At 40.7% G+C, this 21,998-nt stretch overlaps 1 protein-coding gene and 1 long non-coding RNA gene across 2 annotated transcripts in view; one reads left to right on the top strand and one right to left on the bottom strand.

The window, feature by feature from the left end:
- Positions 1-21,998, bottom strand: part of BBOX1 (gamma-butyrobetaine hydroxylase 1) — a 65,320-nt gene that overhangs the window by 22,022 nt on the left and 21,300 nt on the right. The window contains exon 4 of the mRNA XM_001511096.5: positions 7,920-8,118. Within this exon, the coding sequence (XP_001511146.2) occupies positions 7,920-8,118 (199 nt within the window). The remainder of the gene's footprint in view (positions 1-7,919; positions 8,119-21,998) is intronic.
- Positions 11,022-21,998, top strand: part of LOC103166130 — a 55,222-nt gene continuing 44,245 nt past the window's right edge. The window contains exon 1 of the long non-coding RNA XR_003757849.2: positions 11,022-11,084. This is a non-coding gene — a long non-coding RNA (uncharacterized LOC103166130). The remainder of the gene's footprint in view (positions 11,085-21,998) is intronic.

The raw sequence follows: 21,998 nt of genomic DNA, 5'->3' as shown, positions 1-21,998 counted from the left end.
CTTATTATGTATCAAGCCCTCTTCTAAGCTCTGGAGTAAATTCATTCATTCAATCTTACTTATTGAGCACTTACTGTGTGCAGAGCACTGTACTATGCACTTGGAATGTAAAATTCAGCAACAGAGACAATCCCTAACCAACAATGGGCTCACAGTCTCAAAGGGGGAGACAGACAGCAAAACAAAACAAAGTAGTCATGCATCAATACCATCAAAATAGATAAATAGAATCATAGATATATACACATCATTAATAAAATAGAGTAATAAATGATATATACAAATATACACAAGTGCTATGGGGAGGGGAAGAGCAGAGAGAGGGAGGAGGGGCAGAGGGAAAGGAAGGCTCAGTCTGGGAAGGCCTCCTGAAGAAGGTGAGCTCTCTGTAGGGCTTTGAAAAGGGGAAGAGAGTTAGTTTGGCAGATGAGAGGAGGGAGGGCATTCCAGGACAGCGGTAGGACCTGAGCTGGGGTCATCGGTGGGACAGGCGAGAACGAGGAGGTTGGGAGGTTAGCCGGGACAGGCGAGAATGAGGAGGTGGGGAGGTTAGCGGCAGAGGAGCAGAGTGTGTGGGCTGGACTGTAGAAAGAGAGAAAGGGAGTTGAGGTAGGAGGTGATGGAGAGCTTTGAAGCCAAGAGTGAGGAGTTTTTGCTTCAGGTGAAGGTTGATAAGCAACCACTGTAGATTTTTGAGGACAGGACTGACATGCCCAGAGCGTTTCGGTAAAAAGATAATCCGGGCAGCAGAGTGAAGTATAGGCTGAAATGGGGAGAGACAGGAGGATGGGAGATCAGAGAGGAGGCAGATGCAATAATCCAGTGGAGATATTTTGAGAGAATAATTATGGTATTTAAGTGCTTAGTATGTGCCAAGCACTGTTCTAAGCACTGGGGTAGATACAAGGATATCATGTTGTCCCACGTGGGGATCACAGTCTTTATCCCCATTTTACAGATGAGGGAACTGAGGCCCAGAGAAGTTAAGTGATTTGCCCAAAGTCACACAGCTGGTAAGTGGTGGAGTGGGAATTTGAACCCACAACCTCTGACTCCCAAGATCATGCCCTTTCCACTAAGCCACGCTGCTTCGCACTAGTCAGGTTGGACACAGTCCCTGTCCCACAGGGGCTCCCAGTCTTAATCCCCCCTTTACAGATGAGGTCACTGCAGCCCAAAGAAGTTAGGTGACTTGCCCAAGGTCACACAGCAGACAAGTGGTGGAGCCGGGATTATTATCCAGGTCTTTCTGTCTCCCAGGGTAGTGCTCTATCCTCTAAGCCATGCTGCTTCACACTGAATACTTTTTAATGTTGCTTCACACTGAATACTTTTTTGTGGCTCAGTGGAAACAGCACGGGCTTTGGAGTCAGAGGACATGGGGTCGAATCCCAGCTTGGCCACTTGTCAGCTGTGTGACTGTGGGCAAGTCACTTAACTTCTCTGTGCCTCAGTTACCTCACCTGTAAAATGGGGATTAAGACTGTGAGCCCCACATGGGACAACCTGATTCCCCTGTGTCTACCCCAGCGCTTAGAACAGTGTTCGGCACATAGTAAGCCCTTAACAAATACCAACATTAATGTTGTGGTTCTTTGTGTTTTTTTTTCTTTTTCATACTTCCTGATGAAGTGGGAAAGAGTCCTAAACCCTGCACCTCATTATGCTTTCCTTTAGAATATATCAAGCCAATCGGTAGCTGTTTCATACTCAACTGTTTTCTGGTTAATCAAAACTGAGAGCTGGAAAAGACTGCCTGCCACACCTCACTAAGCAATTTGAGTATTGTTTTCAGGAATGGTTTTCCAAATAGATAAGGGCACAGCGGTGACTGCTGCTGATGAACTCTCAGGAGATGTTCTGTTTTGTGTTCTCAGGCTGCATCCATTCTCTCTAGCAGCCATAGCGCAATGTGGGGCAGGAAGGACATGTTTGGGAGAAAGGTAAAAGCTGAGCAAGTGAGTGTGGATGGTTCAGTGCAAACCATCACCACTACTGCAAAAAACAACTCAATGATAGGACATACCTTTTCTCTTTTAAAGTTTGTGTTTGAGCAATACTCACCTGAATAGCAAGGGGCCAGAAAATATAGGCCATCATATTTCCATGCAAAAAGTGTACAAGAGATTGTCAAAGACTCTCCCATACATGGATGCAGTTCCATCATTGGCACTGCTCTCTTTGAACAGAGAAAAACGATTGCTGGTAAGAGATATCTCTGGAATAGCTCTTTCCATTTTATCTGGGAAAAGCAAGAGGGGTATTTGGAAGCCTAACAGAAGAGTGGATCCATAATAATAATAATTTTATATTTGTTAAGTGCTTACTATGTGTCAAGCACTGTTCTAAGCGCCGGGGTAGATACTAGGTAATTAGGTTGTCCCACATGGGGCTCACAATCTTAATCCGCATTTTACAGTTGAGGTAACTGAGGCACAGAGAAGTTAAGTGGCTTGCCCAAGGTCACGCAGCAGACAAGTGGCGGAGCTGGGATTAGAATACACATCCTCTGACTCCTAAACCCATGCTCTTTCCACTAAGACATGCTGCTTATGTTGGTATTTGTTAAGCGCTTACTATGTGCAGAGCACTGTTCTAAGCACTGGGGTAGACACAGGGGAATCAGGTTGTCCCACATGGGGCTCACAGTCTTAATCCCCATTTTACAGATGAGGTAACTGAGGCACAGAGAAGTTAAGTGACTTGCCCACGGTCACACAGCTGACAAGTGGCAGAGCTGGGATTCGAACCCACGACCTCTGACTCCAAAGCCCTTGCTCTTTCCACTGAGCCACGCTGCTTCTCTTGCACCACTGATATTTGTCCCTTCCTCCCCACAGTATGACTGGGGAAGCAGCATGGAGTAATGGATAGAGCATGGGCCTAAGAGTCAGAAGCTAATGGGTTCTAATGCTGGCTCTGCCACTTGTCTTTCTGTGTGGCCTTGGGCAAGTCATTTCACTTCTCTGTGCTTCAATTTCCCTCATCTGTAAAATGCGGATTAGGACTGTGAGCAAACCCGATTTGCTTGTACCCATCCCAGGGCTTAGTACAGTGCCTGGGCACATAGTAAGTGTTTATCAAATACCACAATTATTATAAGTATTATTATTAGGTGTCCAGTAGCTAGTCCTGCTTAAGGATCCACCCAGGAATGGCATTCATGATTCAGATGAATGGAGAGGGTGGTTCATATCGTGGGTCCCACCCTCCCTCAAAAGGAGGGATTGATTGATTGATGGTTGTTTGAGCTGGGTGGTACCATGATAGTGGAGCCAATTTTTGTTTAAAGGACTGGTAAGAAAGACTGTTTTTCACATGTTAATCGCTTCCCAGTGGTTTTAGCAACAAATTATCATCTTAAAAATACTAAAATTTTTGTTTAATGTAATCAACTAAGATAAAGAGCAGGGGGCAAGGGGGAGGATGCTGAAAGGAAAAATTAATTCAGCCAGGAGGATGGAGGCAGGGGCAGGGCAGGGAAGGACAGAGCAGGGCATGTCCAGACAGGACAGGGAAACTTGGGTGCAGATGGCTGAGGGGATCCACTCTCTCTCTCCCAGTGACTTCAGTCTTGTTGAGGGTAAACACTGATTTATGTCCCTTGAACAAAGTTTGAAATCAACACAATTCTCTTTCTGAATTCCTCCAGCTGAACCCCAAAATTACAAAGAAATGGGCAAAGCTCTGAAAAAATACATGGTAGTGACTGCAGCTGGGTGAGATGGCACATTGTCAAACCATTTTTCGTTTGAATTAGGCTGAAAAGGTTTTGGCCTTATTGTCCAGACTGGGACATTACTTGTACCCCCGGCAAATGATCAACCCATAAAATTGGTAATAAGGTCAGGATGAATAATAAAATGATGAAATACAAAAAATAAAATCGAACACCTAAGAGCCCAATTCACTTAATACTTGAAACAACAGTTCTTTTAGAGTGGAAAGTTATTTTGCACAACTGATTCACATTCAATTTGCTCTTTAGTTTGCAATGGAGATGGGGAGTTGGGGTTGGAGGAAGCATATTACTTAGCTTCTGGCAAGGAAGAGGGGGAGACAGGGAACTTTGGAACTTACTGGTTAACTGAGGAAAGGAAAGCTTTACAAGAATAAAACTTTTCAGCCTGCAGAGAATCTACTTAAGATTTTTACACGGTACTTATCATTTGAAAGGGGATCATTTCATTTGAAATGCACATAGCTATTGGGTTTCTGCCAACAGCTGCGGAGGTGCTTATTTTGGTCTACAAAGCTTTTGAGAGAAAGAGCACAAGTAATCTGGCGTGGCTCGGTTTGGAAAGAGCATGGGCTTTGGAGTCAGAGGTCATGAGTTCGAATTCCAGCTCTGCCACTTGTCAGCTGTGTGACCGTGGGCAAGTCACTTAACTTCTCTGTGCCTCAGTTACCTCATCTGTAAAATGGGGATTAAGACTGTGAGCCCCACGTGGGACATCCTGATTCCCCTGTGTCTACCCCAGCACTTAGAACAGTGCTCGGGACATAGTAAGCGCTTAACAAATACCAACATTATTATTATTATTACTTCTCCATTTGTCAATAATTGGTTGCATTGATGAGTAGTTTCAATTAGTGAGTGGCTGATCTCTGCTCATTTTCTAGCAAGTGGATCATTCTTAGCTTCAACTCTTATGCTCCATTGCCATTAGGGGAAAAATACCCCAACTAAATCTGTTGGAATTTTCTTTAAATTACTTTTAAGGAAGACCCCTTTTTGGTTTCATAAAGAATCGAAAGTGATAAGTGACAACTGAAAATGAAATGTTCCCAAGCACCTATCATAACCTGGTTGGAATACTGGACCAGGTTCCTTGTAGGCCTCCCTGTCTTCAGTCTTTCCCCTCATCACTTTATACTTCTGTCTGCTGCCCAGATCATTTTTGAGGAAACTGTTTTGTGCACATGTCCGCAAAAATCTCCAATGTTTGCCCATTCATGGCATCAAGCAGAACTCCTGTCCATCAGCTTTAAAGCATCAGTCAACTTCCTTGCTCTCACTTGAAACTCTCTCTTAGAGAAGCACCATGGCTCAGTGGAAAGAGCACGGGCTGGGGAATCAGAGATCATGAATTCTAATCCCGATTCGTCACTTGGCAGCTTTGTGACTTTGAGCAAGTCACTTCACTTCTCTGTGCCTCAGGTCCCTCATCTGGAAAATGGGGATTAAAACCATGAGGCCCACGTGGAACAACCTGATTGCCTTGTACCTATCCCAGCACTTAGAACAGTGGTTGGCACATAGTAAGCACTTAACAAATACCAACATTATTATTATTATCTGCAAAATGGATATTCAATAACTGTTCTCCCTTCTACTTGGACTGTGAGGCCCATGTAGAACCTGATGATCTTGTATCTGCTCCAGAGCTTAGTACAGTGCTTGACACATAGTAAGTGCTTGACAATACCTTAAGTATTGTACCTCATTGTACCCATTGTACCCATTGTACCTTGTTTCACACATTTCATTCTTTCAATCCAAACTTCTCTGTCTTTCTCCTCTATCCAGCTGCTGATGTCTTGCTCATACCTTCCTTTCTTCTTGGAATCCCCTCCTCCTCACATCTGGCAGAGCATCAGTCACTCCATCTTCAGAGCCTTCTGAAATCACACCTCCTCTAGGAGACCTTCCCTGATTAGGCTCTTATCCTGCCACCCTATACAGTGACAACTGCCACTTCAGCATTTCTGCATTACCTAAGCACTCAAGTAATCACAACCTTCCCCACCTCCCCCAACATAGCACTTAAATACATGTCTTTGTATTCTATTGCATCCTCATACCTGTAATTTATTTCAGTGTCTGCCTCCTCTGCTAGATTATAAACTCTTTAAGGGCAGGGATAATTTTTACTAATTCTATTTTACTCTCTCAAGCACTTTTACAGTGCTCTTTATATAATAACCAATGTGTTGATCCTTGACAGTAGCTCTTTTAAAAGAGCTTAAATATATTATTTCTTTATAAAAGAGTTGGAGTTATAGTTAGCTTTAAAGATTAAGGGAAAGCAAACTCATAAAACCCCTACACTTTGTCGTTAAAGGTTGTAAAATTCATTAGAAATCAATAACATTTATTGAGTGCTTACTATTTGCAGAGCACTGTATTATTATTAATATTATTATGGTATTAACAGTTACTATTTGCTTAAACACTTACTTTGTCCAGGACATGTCACCCCCCCCCCCCCCCAAATCTCCAGTGGTTGCCTATCAACCTTCGCATGAAGCAAAAACTCTTTACTATTGGCTTCAGAGCTCTCTATCAGCTTGCCCCCTCCTACCTCACCTCCCTTCTCTCCTTCTACAGCCCACACCATCCACTCCGCCTCTCTGCCGCTAACCTCCTCATTGTGCCTCATTCTCACCTATCCCGCTGATGACCCCTGGCCCATGTCCTACCTCTGGCCTGGAATGCCCTCCCTCTTCACATCTGCCAAACTAGCTCTTTTTCTCCCTTCAAAGCCCTACTGAGCACTCATCTCCTCCAGGAGGCCTTCCCAGACTGAGCCCTCCTTTTCCCTCTGCTCCTCCTCCCCTCCCCATTGCCCCTACTCCCTCCCTCTGCTCTTTCCCCTTCCCCGCCCCACAGCACTTGTGTATATTTGTACATATTTATTATTCTATTCATTTTATTAATGATGTGTGTATATATCTATAATTCTCTTTATCTATTTTGATACTATTGATGCCAGTCTACTTGTTTTGTTTTATTGTCTGTCTCCCCCTTCTAAACTGTGAACCCATTGGGTAGGCATTGTCTTTATCTGTTGCCGAATTGTACTTTCCAAGTGCTTAGTACAGTGTTCTGCACACAGTAAGTGCTCAATATATATGATTGAATGAATGGATACAAGCAAATCATTTTGGACACAGTTCCTGTCCCATGTGGGGCTCATGGTCTCAGTCTCCATTTTACAGATGAGGGAACTGAGGAACAGAGAAATGAAGTGACTTACTCAAGGTCATACAGCAGACAAGTGGCAGAGTGAGAATTAGAACCCTTGACCAGACTCCTACTAAGCACTTGGAAGAATACAACATTATGAAGTTAGTAGACACATTCCCTGCCCACAATGAGCTTACAGTCCGCAGCTTTCAGTCCACAGTCTAGAATACACTGACAGAAGAATTCCTGCTAGATGGTAAATGCCTCTCTACACTGTAAACTCTCTGAGTAGCTACCTAGTCTACTGTACTCTCTCATGCACTTTAATACAGTTATCTGCACACAGTAAGGTTAGCTCAACAAATAGAACAGATTAATTTTAAAAGCATGTACAATTAATCTAGAAGACTGTACTAATATGACAGTGTGCTGACTTACTGAGGACAAAAGATAACCAAGGATTTTGGGTTCTTCAGTATCAATAAGTAATGTGATTCAGTAGATGATATGCTGGATGAAAGCTAGTCTAAATAGGTCCTTCTGCATGCTAGTCAGCAAATACTTTGTTTTTCCCTCTCATCTAAAAACTCATTTAGTTCTATCCTTTTTATATTACATTATTTCCCTCTTTTTAGCAAATCCTGTAGTTGCTTTTAATTCCTCAAGGGCCAATTTCATTGAACTTTTAATTCTCAGAAATTTTCAATAACTAATATTTGTCAAACAGGGCATTCAAAATTCTGGTTGATTCAGTGTTCTAAATCAGAATAATCTTAATATCTCCTAATAGTTACATTTAACCTCATTTTCATCTGACATTCTTTTTCTAAAGCCATTTTTTAAATCCCTTCTTGTTATAAAGCTTCATGTTTAATATGCTATGAAATGATATATTTACAAATCTGTATGCACTTCTAAGTTAATTTCATCAGAGAGATTCACCTCCATGTAAGGTATGTCAAAGTTTATCTTCTGGAGGAACTGGAATATATTATAAATGGCTACTCACCCATAAAATGTGAGGTACAGGAAGCCAATCCTTTTACCAAGTTTAGCCACTTCTCCTTGCTTGGCAGAAGCTCCTGTTAGCCGCACAATGCCTACTTTCTTCAGGGTGGACAGCCAATTATATGCATGTTCATCACTGCTTAAAATGTCTTTAAAACCCATGGTAGGAAGCTGCAGGTCTGAGCCCCAATACTGGCACTCTGCGAATCAAGGACATGATGAATGAGACTTTCCTTCTCTCTATTAAATTAATTCATATACCGTGAGGTCCTGGTTACAGTCGCAAACAGCACAGAAGTACTGATTTTAGTTTGGTTTTAGTTTGAAGATAGTCTGATTGTAAAGAGGAGCCAGGGAAACACCAATATTAATTCTCATGGTTTCAGCCGCCACCTCCCCCCACCCCCCGCCGCCGAACTCCACCACTCTTCTTCAGTCTCCATCTTCTGTCTCAGGAATCTTGCTTTCAGATACTGTGGATAGATGAAAGTCAGCCATTAGTGAATCACTGTGCCTTAAATCTGACCCCAGTTGCCGGGGTAAGGTGGGTTAATGTAGACCAAAATTTTTCAGGCAAGAAGGTGAACTTGGGAACAGAATGGGAGGAGTTAGCAAGGTAGAACTCCAGGGAGTTTGTGTTTACGTAAATGGGGCCTGTAGTTATGGCAACAACAAGAGGACAGGGCACAGGTAACTTTGACCTCAAGATTGCTATCCGCTCTGTCTGCCCACCCCTGCTCCTTATTAACTCTCTGATACAAGGATAGCTTTGGGTCATGTGTTCAGAGGCCCAATGAATTCTTTGCAAATATTTTCATTAGAAATATCTATTTTAGGTTTCAATCTTCCCAATGGATAGATCCCAATGTTTGACACCCAATTAGCACTCCTGGAGGTTGATGTTTAGGAGCCAGGTATTACTAGTCCAGTGTCTGATTCTACCTCAGGAGCTGCTCCCTCACCAGACTGTCCACCTGATGGCTATCCTACATTTCATGGTCTTCCATACTCAGCCCCTCTCTCAGAACCAGTTGGCAGCCATGTGAGAGCAGGAGAGGGCTGTCCAGATCTTTTGGGCAGCAGCTGTGAAATGGAAGGTCCCTGTGCCAGCCAAAGACACTCTCCAACTGGGCCAACTTCAGATACTTGGCTGCCCTGAGGCACAGAAAATTGTCCTCCTCCACCTGTTCCATATGCCATTTTTACATTACTAACATAATGATGTCATATCCTTCAGCTTAGCGTCATTTTTCTGGCCAGACTATGGTGATGGTGTGCCCTGAATCCCTTCCCCAAGACTCAGTGCTCTCTGAGATTCCCCACACCACCTGTCTACTCCAAGGCCCCTCCTACTGCACTGTGGGTCCTAAGGTTCCTCTTCCCTCCCCAGTTTGTGCTCTGAGGCTCCTCCAACCTTTGATTGTATGCCCTGAGAGCCTACCCACCATCCCCTTGCCAGCCCAGACAGCATGGCGTAGTGGATAGAGCATGGGGCTGAGAGTCATAAGGTCAGGGGTTCTAATCCTGGCTCCTCCACATGTCTGCTGTGCCCTTGGGCAAGTCACTTCATTTCTCTGTGCCTCAATTCCCTGATCTGTCAAATGGGCATTGAGACTGTGAGCCCCACATGGGACTGTGTTCAACCCAATTTGCTAGTATCCATCCCAATGCTTAGTACAGTTCTTGCCACATAGTAAGTGCTTAACAAATACCATAATTATTATTATATTGCTATAGGTACCCTTACCCTTGATGGTGTGCCCTGAGATAACTGTCTTACTTGATTACTCTCTGAAGTTGGCCCTGCTCTCCAAAGAAAAATGCCCTGTCTTCATCATCTCAGTCCAACCCTTTTGTGTCCTACTATGATTAATTGTGATAAAACCTATTCATGCATGTAACCCTGATGTTAGTTGCTTCATGAGTCAGGTGACATTACTGAACAGCCATCCTTAATGTGTAAATACATATTGATCTGCACACAATAATAACTGTGGTATTTGTTCCTCACCTACTGTATGTCAAGTACTGTATTAAGTGCTGGGGTAGGTAGAAGATAAGAAGGTAGAAGACCCAGTCTCAGTGTCTCATCAGGCTCAAATTCTACATAGGAGGTAGAGCATGTATTTATTTCCCATTTTATAGATGACATGCAGAGAAGTTGAGTGACTTGCCCAAGGTCACATGGTAGGCAAGTAGCTGAGCTGGCATTAGAACCCAGAACTTCTCATTCCCAGTCCTGGGCTTTTTCTGCTAGACCATGCTGCTTCTCATGCTGCCCCACTTACTGATCTCTCCTTATACTTGCTGTTGGGGTTATATTGTTTTCTCCACTCTGTCAAAATACTTATGTCCCCCTGGTTTCCCCTGGTTGAGGGCAAGGACTGTAGCTTTCATATTCATTGTACTTCCCTACATGCTTAGTTCACTTTTCTCCTCATAATAGGCACTCGGTAAGTATGAAACTGCTGTCAAGGAAAGAGTGGCTCTTTTTGAGCAAAAGCTACATAAAGAAGGAAACATGAATAGTCAAAAGAGAAAACAGTGTCTGGTACTGTAAACATCAGTCATCCCAAATCACAAGAGATAACACACTGTTGTCGAGCTATCGGTCATTTAATCATGTATGTACTCAGAGATGAATTTAATTGCCAGGGTGTTTTCTCTAAATACAAGACCTGTTGGACTATTGAATTGTTAACTTTCCGAAGAGCAGATGAAAACCCAGGTAAGCTGAAAATCAGTGCATAGTTGAAGCCTGGTCCAAGAGATAGGAGATTTCACATGGTGTGGACATCAAAGAGTCTTACAACACCTGACCTCTGTCCAGAAACGTGCCTGAATCTTTGTGCGATTTATCTGCTAGATTAGCCCTGCCACAGCAAAGGGAATGATAGAAACAAGATAGGAACAGCCAACTGAGAAGCAACTGTGGCTAAATTCAAACCAGAACACCTACCACAAAGGAAACAGTCTCGTCATTTTCCTTTCCTATTTCTTAAGCACATAAGCTCCCTTAGAAGTCAATAGGAGTCTCATGCTGTAATGCCAGATTGAGAATTAGGTTTAATTCTCATCTTGGTCTATATTTTCAGGCCAGGTAAAGGAGTTCTTTTTTGGCATTGCCATCTGGAGAAGATAAGCGGATGAATCAGACATACCCATGGTAATCTATTTTTTTTGGCCAACAATCCTAAACGAATAACTTATTCTGCAAAAGTTACTTTCTAAAAACTAGGAGAAAATCTAATTTTAACAGAAATTTCTCTGGCATAGAAACAGGTCCCTCCCAGAGGAGGTGGAACAGAGAGGAAATCATACTTTGCCAAGGGAAACAACCATAATATTAACAACTGAACTCCAGAAGGATTTCACTCTACTTGTTCGGGTTTGATATCCCACTGCTATCTTTCACATCTTATTGCAAAATCAAACTCACCCCTAAACTGGGAGGATAAGTGTTTAAAATTGAAATCACTCTGGTTAAACTGTGTTTTTTAGAATTGATGCCACAATCACAACACTTGCTTGATTCAAATCAATCAATAGTATTTAGTGAGCATTTACTGTGAGTAGAGCACCGTATTAAGGGCTTTGGAGAGTACAATATAACAGAGTTGGTAGGCATGTTCCCTGCCCACAAAGAGCTTACAGTCTAGATGATTTAAAGTGGATAATGGTTATAGGAAATGTGCCCTAGTATACCCTATTCCTCTTGTCCAACTCTAAAATTCTTTCTGCCAGATTTACTGGATTAACTGGAAACTGCCTAGTTAATAACCCCGGAGAGTAACTAGGCCCATTTTGTAGAGATCATAGGAACATGACAACACTATATGTGTGTAATGTATAGTCAACTTAAGGGTCAAAGGGCATAATCACTGTTGTCAACATACAGTAGGTAGAACTGAGGTACCTTCCTTCAAAATAGTAATTCTGTGCACAGTTTTATTCCCTCATCAAATTATGTTCCCACCTAAAGATATGCTTTCAGGTTTAGGCAAAAACCTGGAATTTACTACATGAAAATTCCTTTCAAAAATACTCCTGTGTGAAGCAAACGTAGGGGCAATAAATGTTGCTGATGGAAGATGGCTGGTTCCCTAAATTAGAAGAAAATGCACTGGGCAAAATTTCAGTCAAAATGCATACATAAATCAACATTTGTTTTTTCCAAGAGTAACAATTCAATGGAATACATCCACAATCTTAGTTCAAATACAAATAATACTTTCAAGATTTTCAAGCCTAAAATTAGGTCTTTCCTTTTTTTCATTTACTGAGGTTAGAGAAGACTAATTCCCTTTATCCTTCCCCTCCATTCCAGTACTCTGCTTTTGCTTGAAAGTGGGATGAATTTTGTTAGACTTTGTGTTTTGCCATACAGATTGGAAAATAGGCATAGATGGAATTTCTTAATATTGACTTTTCCAAGAGAGTACTAAAATTATGTGTCACTGCCATTCCTACTGCATCAGTGCAACCCCAATGAAGACGCGCAGAGCCCATCTGTGATGCTTCTAATCCTAATGTTTAATCTTTTAGGGTCCTTTCTATGATTCCCATTAATGAATCATTTTCAAAGAATTCAGAACTTCTCCTTAAACATCTAAATAACTGGAAATAAATTTTTTTTAGATGGACGGGAGCATTATTGAAATATGCCTGAATTTGGGCCTTTAAAGAAATTAAGTATTTGGTGGGTCTTAAATGAAAAGTATTACAAGTGGATTTTATTGCACAATATACCATGGTTTTCTCAAAACCAAAGCATATTTAGTGATGAAATAATTTTTCTTCAATTAATGGATACCAGTTTTAATGTGGGGACTCCAGTTGGAACAATTAAATTAGTAACCCATTTCCTTTTTTTGCCTACTGCTAGTTACTAGAAAGGTCACTTTCCAGTTCTAATACAATTTAAGAAAAAAATGTCGGTTTCCAAATGTATATTTGTAGTTTGCCCTAAGGGATCCATGAAGGAACAGCAATCCTGCTATTTGGAGAACTCTTTAAAGTTTGGCAGCCATGAGGCTGGAGTAATGGAATGACAACACTTTCCCAAGTTCTTGCTCTCTGCAAGTGTGTTCCCCTCCCAGATCCAGTTGGGCTCCAAAGTTTTCACTATGCATGTTTCAAAACAAAAACTTGATCTTGTTTTCTTCAGGAATTCCAGGGCATTTTAATGTATGCATAATGAAATCCTTGCCAAAGACTGCTGCTACTGTTGCCATTTTCTAGAGATTGGTCAGTGGTGTCTGCCAGTAAGATACCATTTGGGAGAACCAGTCAGAAGAAGCAACCCACAAAGGCCCCACAGAGCAGTGCTTTTGGTGGAATACAATCTAAAAAGGTCTCCTGGTGACCATTCATTCTGTAGTCCTTCATATCTTAGCAAGGCACATCTATCTCTTGTACCATCCTGAGAATTTAAAGTTAATAAATATTTGCAGATTCACTGTAAATGTGTGCTAAATGTAATGATATTGAATTTTTCAAAGAATGAGTTCTATTGGTATGGATGGAAAGAGCCGAAAGAGTAGGGGCCTGGGATTCAGAGGACTTGGGATTCTAATCCTAGCTCTGCCACTTGTCTGCAGTGGGACCTTGGACAAGTCACTTAACTTCTCTGTGCATTAGTACCCTCATCTGCAACTTGGGTATTCAATAGCTGTTAGTACTTCTACTCTGACCGTGAACTCCATATGGGACCTGACTAGCTTGTATCTACCACAGTGCTGAGACGGTGCTTGACACATAGTAAGCTCTTAATAAACACCAAATTGTTATTAAAATTAAATAATTAGTTTTGGCAAGGCTTAAAATTATTCTAAATATTCTAAGACAAAACTAAATATTCACCAAGAATTTATCAATTATTGTACACAGTTTTCCAGCTTTTCCTATTAATAGACCTCTCTTGCAAGCACAGATTATTCCATAAAAGAATTGAGACTTTTCTAGGGGCTGGCAACAGAGATTCTTCTAGACTTCTCTTTGAATGAAAATCTTTCATTTAGAAGTTGCTTGTCAATTACATTCTTGTTTTGAAAATTTTCTCACCAATGAGAACAATGGATTGTATTTTTTTTTAGGTTTTTATTTAATAGTGTGGTATTTGTTCAGCGCTTAATATGTGCCAGGCACTGTACTAAGCGCTGGGATAGATAACAAGGTAATCAGGTTGGACACAGTCCATGCCCTACTTGGGCCCCACAGTCTTAATCCCCATTCAATAGATGAGGTAACTGAGGCACAGAGAAGTGAAATGACTTGTCCAAGGTCACACACAGCAGTTTCTTTACATTTTGTAGGTAAAGCAAGAAAATACTCCTGTTTAAAAATGATGTGAAAAAGATCTGAACAGTTTTCTGCAACTTAATAGAAAGCACACTGACAGTTTTAGAGTGGCTACAGTGTTTGGCACATAGTAAATGCTTAACAAATACCATCTATTATTCAGTGAAAACCAACCAGGGTTGAGACAAAAATTCTTCAAACATATAGAACTGTCCATTCTCATTTCTCCTTACTCCCATTTCTGCTTTTAACTACAGACTTTTTTTAAAAAAACAAACACAAGTACTTTTAGTCCTTAGCTGTATTTGAAAAAAATAGAATTTCTTCATTTATACTTTTGTGTTTCATACCAACAATACCTTGTTGGGAATGGAAACTATCTGGGAGTTGGGATCTTTTTTAGTTTTTAGCTACACCCACAAAGAAGGTCAAGAATAAATCAATGCTAGTGATACATGACTTTAGCATGAAGTATAAATAAGAGGATAAAGTACATCAATCTGAAAAGTTACAGTTTGTAGTTACAACAATTTTCAAATTCTGCAACGTTTTCAAATTTCCAACCACAACCACGAATTTCAAGCCCTCTGGCATAAGTTCTATTAAAATAGAATCCAAGAAACATAAGACATAGATTCTAATGTAAACCATTCAAACAGACCATCTTTCATTCTACCCTCAGTTTCTAGAGAACTGTGGTTTAGGTAACATCATCAAATTTATCAAAATAGTCACAATATGAAAACTAGAAAAATCTTTGAGATGAAACTGCTCCTTAAATTCATTTGTAAAATTATTCTGATATATTATTCACCACTCCATGATATAACAATATTAGCCTAGATGGAAGCTCTGAAACTACAAGAATTAAAACAGTAAATTTCTTGCCCTTTGCACACTAGCTCCTGCCCCACTTCCCCAAAAGATACCTAAAGACCTAATACCTGAAGTCCTCAAAAAACATGTATTTGCCTATAATAAAACGTATTTGAGGATACTTTATAATACACACATATAGAGAATGTGTGGAAAAGTATGTAATATTTAAAGTGTGAATTATTCTAATTTTAATTGTGATCTCCCTGAATACATATTTTGAACACAAAAAATGCATAGATACATTGGATGTGATCAGAACCTTCCTTAAATTCAGCATTAAATAATTTGTTTCTGTCTTTTTACTTCAAGAAGAGAAAAGATAAGGAGAAGGGTCATAGTTAATGAATAAAAAGTCCACAATAGCATGTTGCAATCTGTTTTTTAAAAGTCTAGGACTTTCTGTCACTGGCACTGAACTGTGCTTTTTGGCTCTGGATTTGATTCACTGAATGTGATGAACCATCAGTCCACCTGCCAGTATCATTTTTTTTTAATGACTTCTGTGGGCCACATAAAATAAATTTACCAGATGAAAGAAGGCCTTAAGGGAAAGGACTCTAACCCAATAAGATTCCAAATGCAAACCTTTCGTTTATCATTTCCAAAATGAGTAAAAATTCAAATACTGCTTCTCTGGACATCATCTCTTAACTCTTAGCTTAATCAAACAATCATATTTACTGAGTGCTTACTCTGTGCAGAACACTATACTAAGTGCTTTGGAGAGTACTATACAACAGAGTTGGTAGACATGTTCCCTGCCCACAGGGAGCTAGAGGGAGAGATAGTCATTAAAATAAATTGTGGATTTGTACATAAGTGTTGTGGAGCTAATGATGGGGTGCATATCAAGCGCTTAAAGGGTACAAATTCAAGTACATAGGTGACAGAAAAGGGAGAAGGAATAGGGGAACTGAAGCCTTAGTTGAAGAAGGCCTCCTGGAGAAGATATTCTTTTAATAAGGCTTTGAAGGTTGGGAGAGTGGTGGTCTGTCATACGTGAAGGGGGAGGAAGTTCAAGGACAGAAGGAGGGTGTGAGTTGGAGTTCAGTGGCAAAATAGATGATATCGAGGTACAGTGTGTAGGTTGGCATTAGAGAAGTAAAGTGTGCAGGCTGGGTTGTAATAGGAAATCCAAGAGGCAAGATTAGGAGGGGGTAAACTAATTGAGTGCTTTAATGCTAGTGGTAAGGAGTTTCTGTTTGTTGGAGGAGAGGTGGGAAGGCATGGATTGAACTAGGTTTTTAGAAAGATGATCCAGGCATCAGAGTGTATGTGGAACGGAGAGAGAAAGGAGGTTGGGAGGTCAGCAAGAAGCTGATGGAATAATCAAGGAAAGATATGATGAGTGTTTGGATCAGCATAGTAGCAATCAGGATTCTTTGTTTTTTTTTAAAAAAAAATCGTCAAAACCTTTTATCTGTTCACAATCAGAATCAATAAGACCTGGGAGTATAGCTGGGATATAATGCTAATAAGCAACAATAAAGAGTACAGGCCTGTGGATCAAGAGGACCTTAGTTCTAATCTAGACTCTGCCAGTTGCCTGCTGGTTAACCTTCGGCAAGGCATATAATTTCTATGTGCCTCAGTTTCCTCACCTTTAAAATTGGATTCAATGCCCGTTCTCCCTTCTTCTTAGATTGTGAACCCCATGTGGGACAGGGACTGTGTACAATCTGATTAACTTGTATTTTACCCAGTGTTTAGGACAGTGCTTGACACATATAAGTGCTTAACAAATACCGTAATAATAATATATTAATAATATAAACACTCGCCAAGCACACTTTTAAAACGCAAGTAGAGAAATACTTGTAAGTATGAGGAGTTTGTGATGATAGAAGGTTAAATACTGCCTTCCTAGTGATCAGAGCCAGCATTTCACTTGAATAAATCAATTGTATTTATCAAAAATATATTCTTGCCCTATTTAAAAAAAGGACCCAAAACATCATGGCCAACTCAGCCAGCTGATCACAATCCAGAAAACTACATTATTTCTCTAGTTGGGGAAATGAGTGGGAAGAAAATCTAAATCCAAAAATTCCATGACAACTCTGCTGGCATGTGGAAAGTTTCTGCCAGGTGGAGTGGGAGGAGAAATAGAAAAATGAACTATATTACTGTGATTATATGAGGAGCCTGAATATTACACGATGAGGGGAAGTTGGTACAACAAGAGGAAGAGCGGTTGTCTCTTTGGGTTGGTTGAGTGGTGAGAGAGAAGTGTATACATTTTGGAGAACAGATTCTGTTCTAAGCAGAAGCATGACAAGGCTGAGCTAGTGTAGAAGAAGCAGAAATATTTACCATCAAGATTCCTGGTCTTCCCACTGGAAGTGTTCTTCAATAGGTCAGGAATCAGATTTAAGTGGTAGAAACTTTTTAAATTATGTGTACATGGCAAGTGGCTTTTCTGATGTAAACACCTCCAGTGGTTGCCTATCAACCTCCGCTCCAAACAAAAACTCCTCACTCTAGGCTTCAAGGCTCTCCATCACCTTGCCCCTTCCTACCTCTCCTCCCTTCTCTCTTTCTACTGCCCACCCTGCATGCTCCACTCCTCTGCCGCCCACCTCCTCACCGTCCCTCGGTCTCGCCTATCCCGCCATCGACCCCTGGGCCACGTCCTCCCACGGTCCTGGAATGCCCTCCCTCCTCACTTCCGCCAAACTAATTCTCTTCCCCTCTTCAAAACCCTACTTAAAACTCAGCTCCTCCAAGAGGCCTTCCCAGACTTAGCTCCCCTTCTCCCTCTACTCCCTCTACTGCCCCCCTTCACCTAAACCCTCTTTTCCCCCCATTTCCCTCTGCTCCTCCCCCTCTCCCTTCCCATCCCCTCAGCACTGTACTCGTCTGCTCAACTGTATATATTTTCATTACCCTATTTATTTTGTTAATGAGATGTACATCACCTTGATTTTATTTATTTGCTATTGTTTTAATGAGATGTTCATCCCCTTGATTCTATTTATTGCTATTGTTTTTGTCTGTCTCCCCCATTTAGACTGTAAGCCCGTCAAAGGGCAGGGACTGTATCTGTTATCGATTTGTACGTTCCAAGTGCTTAGTACATTGCTCTGCACATAGTAAGTGCTCAATAAATACTAATGAATGAATGAATGATGTTATGAACTCTGAGAGGCAAAAAGTGCCCCATTAGTTCAAAACATCTGATGAAGTAGGAGGAAACCTGTACAATAATCCAGGTTTACATAATGTTAGTGCTATAGAGTATAATTTTGCTAAATTGGAGAGTTCCTCTCATTCATTCATTCAGTCATATTTATTGAGTGCTTAATGTGTGCAGACCACTGTACTAAGCGCTTGAGAGAGTACATTACAATAATAACAGTCCCATTCCCTGCGCACAATGGATGTACAGTCTAGAGTTGGGAAGACAGGCATCTATACAAATAAATAAAACTACAGATATATACATAAGTGCTATGGGGCTGGGGGGTGGGAAGAGAAAGGGAGCAGGACAGGGAGAGTGTCATTCAAAAAAGAAACTAATTCCTGGGTGGAGAAAAAAAGCCTATTTTTAAGTTTGTTCTATTCACTTATCTAAAAACAAATGATCACGTTTGGTCCCTCTTGAAAAATACAGCAACTCACTTTGGTGAAATACTGAAAATTGCTCTCTCAAGCAACACCTTATCTTTAATTCTTCATACAGCCATTACTCTGGATAGAGTATAGAAGTGTGGCAATAAATCTTTAAACTTCAGACTTTAGGGATCTTGGAAAATGAATGCAGCATTTCTGTTCTAATTTAGGATTTACATAAAAATGAAACTACATTAAGAAGTAAAACTAAAATTATAAATACAAAGGCATCCAAAATTTATATTAAAAGCCTTGAGTCTGTGCCCATTCTGCCTGTTTCTCTACCACCTCCTCCACTTAAACTTTTGAAGTAAGTCTGAATCTCCTGAAAAATGGAGGGTTGCATTCTTGCAAAACTCTGCATTAAAGAAAACTCACTATATTTACATATGTTTTGATGGTCTGTATATAGGTGTATATGAATATATACATCTCTCTATATATTTTATATCTTAAATGAGATTTCATCAGCAAAGGTATCATCTGAAGTATGTTAAATCAGTTAATAATAATAATAATATTTAAGATAATAGTGTTTAATTGAATACCTATTCTATGTAGAGCACTCTACCAAGTGCTTGGAAGAGCAGAATAGAGCTAATAGATATCATTCCTGCCTTTAGATAGCATACAGTCTAGTGGGGAGATAGAAAATAAAGTAACTGACTTGGAGGAAGTAATATAGAATAAAGATGCATACATAAGTACTACAGGAATGTGTGAGTTTCCAAGGACTTAGGCAATGCAGAAGTGCTGCCGGAGCATTTGGGACTGCAGTAAGGTGATAGGAGCAGATAAGAGAGATTAATGAAGGTAGGACTCTTGAAAGAGATGTGATTTCAGAAGGGCTTGAAGATTGGGAGCGTAGTGGACTGACAGATGTGATGTGGGAAGGAGTTCTAGGCAGAAGCGAGGGCTTGAGCAGTGGTTTGATTTTAAGAGAAAGGAGAGCCAGGCACAGAGAGCAGGTTGTCTTGAGAGGAATGAATCTCTTGGGCTGGGTTGTAGTGGGAGAGGAGCAAGGCTAACCATGATGTGCAGACTACTGTATTAAACATTTAGGAGGGTACAGTATAACAGAGTTCCCTGCCTACAAGTTTATAGCCTTGAGGATAAGTAGGGAAGAGAGGGTTGATTGAGTGACTAGCTGATGATCTTCAGTTTCTGCTTGATTAGAAGAGGAACGGACAACAAATGGAAGTTGTGGAGGTGTGGGGAGATATATGAAGAAGAATGTTTTAGAAAAATGATCTTGGCAGCAGAGTGAAGTCTACAATGGAGAGGGGAGGTCAGCAAGGACGTACACGCAGTAGTCAAGTCAAGATATGACAAGTGCTTGGACTAGAGCGGTGGCAGTTTGGATAAAGGAAAGGGTAGATTCTGGAGATGCTGCGGAGGAAGAACTGGCAAGATTTAATGACCAGCAGCACAGACACATCAGGGATGTGGCAGACAATCTTTGCTTGCATCCAATGTTGATATATTAACCTTTTCAGTGATGTCTTTAGTAATAATAATAATGATTATGATGGTATTTGTTAAGTGCTTACTATGCATCAGGCACTGTTCTAAGCAGTGGGGTAGATACAAGATAATCTGGTTGGACACAGTCTCTGTCCCAAACAGTGCTCACAGTTCTAATCCCCATTTTACAAATGAGGGAACTGAGACCCAGATAAGTGACTTGCCCAAGGTCATATAACAGAAAAGTGGCAGAGCTGTTATTAGAACCTATGACCTTCTGACTCCCAGTCCCATGCTCTATCCACAAAGAGAAGCAGCATGACCTAGTGGCAAGAGCATGGGCTTGGGAATCAGGGAATTTGGGTTCTAATCCTGGCTATGCCATTCGTCTTCTGTGTGACCATGGGCAAGTCACTTAACATCTTTGTGCTTCAGTTACTTCATCTGTAAAATGGGGATTAAATTTGTGAATCCCACATGAGACAACCTGACTACCCTGTATCTACCCCAGTGCTTAGAACAGTCCTTGGAACATAGTGAGTGCTTAACAGATACCTTCATTATTATTTTTACTAGCCATGCTGCTTCTATAAGGTCTCAGAAAATAGGAATCTATACAGTTATTTCAGTTATTTATCTGTTTTCATTAAACAATTTAAAGGAAGATGGAATTATCTGGGATTATTAATCAATCAATGATAGTTATTGAGTGCTTACTATGTTCAGAGCACTGTACTCTCTCACAATATGAGTATATTCTGGGCATAACACAGTCCATGGGTTGATGGGAGTAGATCAGTGCAGGCAAGAGTTATGCAAATGGACGTGGCATTGGTCAATGTGTAGTGATGCTACACTTCCCAGCATCTTTCCATAGAGCATGGACCTGGGAGTCAGAAGGACCTGGATTCTAATTCCAGCCCTGCTACATGTCTGCTGTGTGACCTTGGGCAAGTCCCTTCACTTCTCTGAGCCTCAGTTCCTCCCTCATCTGTAAAATGGGGATTAAGATTATGAATCCTGTTGTGGGACAGGGACTGTAACCAGCCTGATTATCTTATATCTATCCCAACACTTAGAACAATACCTGACACATAGTAAGTGCTTAACAAATGCCACAGTTATTATTATTACCATATAATACATTGTGTTTCTTTGAGTTTTTCCAATTTTACTTTGTTTAATGCAGTAAAATAATCCTCTCATTCAATTGTATTTACTAAGCACTTACTGTCTGCAGAGCACTGTACTAAGCACTTGGAATGTATAATTCAGCAACAGATAGAGACAATCCCTGCCCAACAACAGGAACAATGGAAGATAAGAGCATAAAACATTCTGCTAGTGGTGGTCACTGGAATATGAGTTACTTTTGGACATGGGTGGATATTGTCTTTATCTTTTTAATGTCTATCCCCCCCTCTAGACTGTAAACTCACTGTGAACAGGGAGTATTTACCAACTCTGATGGTATTGTACTCTCCCAAGTGCCTAGTACAAAGTTTTGCATACAATAAGCACTCAATAAATACAAATTATTGATTAATTCCCAAGGACTTAGTACAGTGCATTGCATTCAGTAAGTGCCCAATAAATACCAATACTACTACTGGTGGATCTGTCAGAAATATAGGAATCTGTATGAATATATGTCACTCAGAGTGGTATCTTTGAACCATTTTCCCCCTAATCTATTAATTCCAGTTGTATCAATGATTAATATAATTCAATTTTCCCATGAGTTTCTTCAAGACCACAAGTAGGATCTATCTTAATAGATAAAGCTAGTCATTTCTGCTTTCCTCTCTTTCTCTTCCCCTCTTCC

The sequence above is a fragment of the Ornithorhynchus anatinus genome, chromosome 3 (genome assembly GCF_004115215.2).
Source record: "Ornithorhynchus anatinus isolate Pmale09 chromosome 3, mOrnAna1.pri.v4, whole genome shotgun sequence".
NCBI classification, from domain to species: domain Eukaryota; kingdom Metazoa; phylum Chordata; class Mammalia; order Monotremata; family Ornithorhynchidae; genus Ornithorhynchus; species Ornithorhynchus anatinus.
This window is presented reverse-complemented; position numbering and strand designations above follow the sequence as displayed.